Source organism: Gekko japonicus, unplaced genomic scaffold (genome assembly GCF_001447785.1).
Source record: "Gekko japonicus isolate JY-2015 unplaced genomic scaffold, Gekko_japonicus_V1.1 scaffold2792, whole genome shotgun sequence".
Classification (NCBI taxonomy): domain Eukaryota; kingdom Metazoa; phylum Chordata; class Lepidosauria; order Squamata; family Gekkonidae; genus Gekko; species Gekko japonicus.
In genome coordinates this window covers 5,623-7,925 of record NW_015175451.1, presented here as the reverse complement: position 1 = coordinate 7,925, position 2,303 = coordinate 5,623, and the positions used below count along the sequence as shown (strand labels likewise).

Below are 2,303 nucleotides of genomic sequence, written 5' to 3'. Positions count from 1 at the left end.
ATATATATTAAAAAACCACTTCTGACCTCGAACTGTACCTTCTTGCGAAGGGGACTGAAAAGCCGACTCTTTTAGCCCAACTCTCACAAAAGCTTCAACAGCAATAAACACATCCACACCAAAGTTTCTCGTATTTAAGGAGGGATCAGGCCAGGCTCCCACAAGACATGTCGGACAGAACACAAATCTCGTTCTTTCCTTTCTCGCCCCCCCTCCTCTTGTTCTTTCCGCCCAGTGGTCATTTTCCTTTCCCTTTCAGAGCTCCTGTGATCAGATGACCTTGAGCAAGGACTGAAAGAATAATATGCTATTTGCTGAAGGAAAATATGCTAGACAGAAATTTAGCGACTGAGTAGGTGGCTTGGTGTTTAGTCATGCCGGCCACATGATTTTTTTCCCCGCCCCATGCTCCCAGCAGCCCTCAGTTGGGCCATGAGGAACAAGAAGCAGCCAGGTAAGTTGCAGAGCCCCCCCTTTCAGGTACAAGCTCTCCCTCCTCTGTGAGGGCAGATCTGCACGTTCCCCCTCCAATAGCTAGCAATCCAAAACAGTCCAGTGGAGCCTGAGCGGTGGGTGTTGCCTTCAGACACACTTCCGGTGATGACAGGGGGTGTGGCACATGCAAATAAGTTATGCTAATGAGCTCCTGCACCTCTTTTTCTATGAAATGACCCCTGCTGGTCACTGTCTAGCATCAGAGAGGGAACATTATTCACTTGAAGTCTATTAAACGAAGAGTGCGTTAAAAGCGGAGAGACCCAACAGTTCCTAAAAACGGTAAAAAGAGACACTCCAATAATTTGTGAAACAAGAGTGTCGATTTTACCCCGACTGCAAGGGCAGAGATGATCTGAACATGGAACACGATGAAACCTGCCCGGTGATGCTTCAGAGGGGAAGGTCTAAAGGGGAGCTAAAGCAAATGTGCTAACGAGGTGAGGGGCCATTAGGTGTCTCATGTACAATGGCAGAGTCTGAGGAGATAAAATGAAGATCTTTCAGTGCACCATACCTTACTTCATTGCTAGCACTGTCTGGATCTTGTGCGGTCACGGTGCCCACAATGGTCCCAATCTTGGCATTCTCGTGAACGTCCATGACGTAGGAAGGCAAAGTGAACACTGGAGGCTCATCCACGTCGCCAACACTAATCTTCAACATAGTTACATCTTTAAAAGGTCCTAAGTGTGAGAAGCGGAAATCGAGGTGGGTATTTGCTCCTTCTATATTAAGAGTATAAGATTTCTTTTTTTCATAGTTGAGAGGCTGTGGGAAGAAAAGAAATTGAGCGTTACCGCTGCGCGTCTGGACTTCGTGATCTGCAAGATGTATTCCCTCTCTACCTTATTTGCAACGTGAGGCGGGCTTGCTACCGGCAGTGTGGTTCACATCACATGAACTGCGGGGCCTGCGAGCCGGGAGCCAGACTAGCCTCCCACAGGGCATCCTTGATAGCATTATGCACCTGACTTATCCTATCCATGGGCACCAAAAGCCACTTCAAGTCCAAGGGAAAAGAGTCTTCCAAAAGACCCCCCCCCACGACCCGAGTTTGAGCAACTCTCCAGGGAAAAAGCTGAGAGCAACATCAAGAACACCTCTCTGTCACCCTCGCAGCTCTGCCTTGATTCACAGATGCCGTTTAAGGTGATTCCTGGTCAATGCTGGCATGTAAGGATGGAGTCACTTTTCCAGACATGCCGGGTCAAGGCCATTTAGAGTTCTGTCGTTTGTCTCTGCTGCCTTGAACTGAGCCCAGGAGACAACAGAAAGCAGCCAGGGAACCCGGGGGCGGCATTCTCTCCATTACCCTCCACATTTGGAAGGTAGCCTGCAGTGCTCTGTACTAGCCGGGACTTCCAGATCATTACCGGGAGGAGCCTGATGTGAATGGCATTACAGCAGTTTAGCCTCAATGTTATAAAAGCACGGACAACTGTGAAAGGCAGCAGCTTTCTTTCCTAGTGAAGCCGGTGGACAGCACTCTGGGTCACAGTTCAATATGACTTGCCGGGTCTTCAAAACAACAACCGATCAAGGCTGGTGCTGCACCTGGCATTCGCTCCACATTTTCTCAACACTGAGGGAAAAGGGGCAGCTCTAAACCACACTCAATACCCTGGGGCAACACCGTACCCCTGAACGGCCATAAAATGGCCATACATCTATGCCGGGAAGGTACCATAAAACCAGACGATCAAAGAAAGCAGAAGTGGCATGCAATGCATGGGTGCCATAAAATCCAATGATCAAAGGAAGTGAAAGCAGCCTGCCAATGCAGAGGGGGATTTCTGTTCCAACGC

At 49.0% G+C, this 2,303-nt stretch overlaps 1 protein-coding gene across 1 annotated transcript in view; it reads right to left on the bottom strand.

Moving 5' to 3' along the window:
• Window positions 1–1,868, bottom strand: part of LOC107122755 (cadherin-18-like) — a 62,481-nt gene extending 60,613 nt beyond the window's left edge. The window contains exons 1-2 of the mRNA XM_015425889.1: window positions 1,848–1,868; window positions 1,013–1,266 (exon numbers count right to left, since the gene is read on the bottom strand). Of these exons, the coding sequence (XP_015281375.1) occupies window positions 1,013–1,266; window positions 1,848–1,868 (275 nt within the window). The remainder of the gene's footprint in view (window positions 1–1,012; window positions 1,267–1,847) is intronic.
• Window positions 1,869–2,303: the final 435 nt, after the last annotated feature.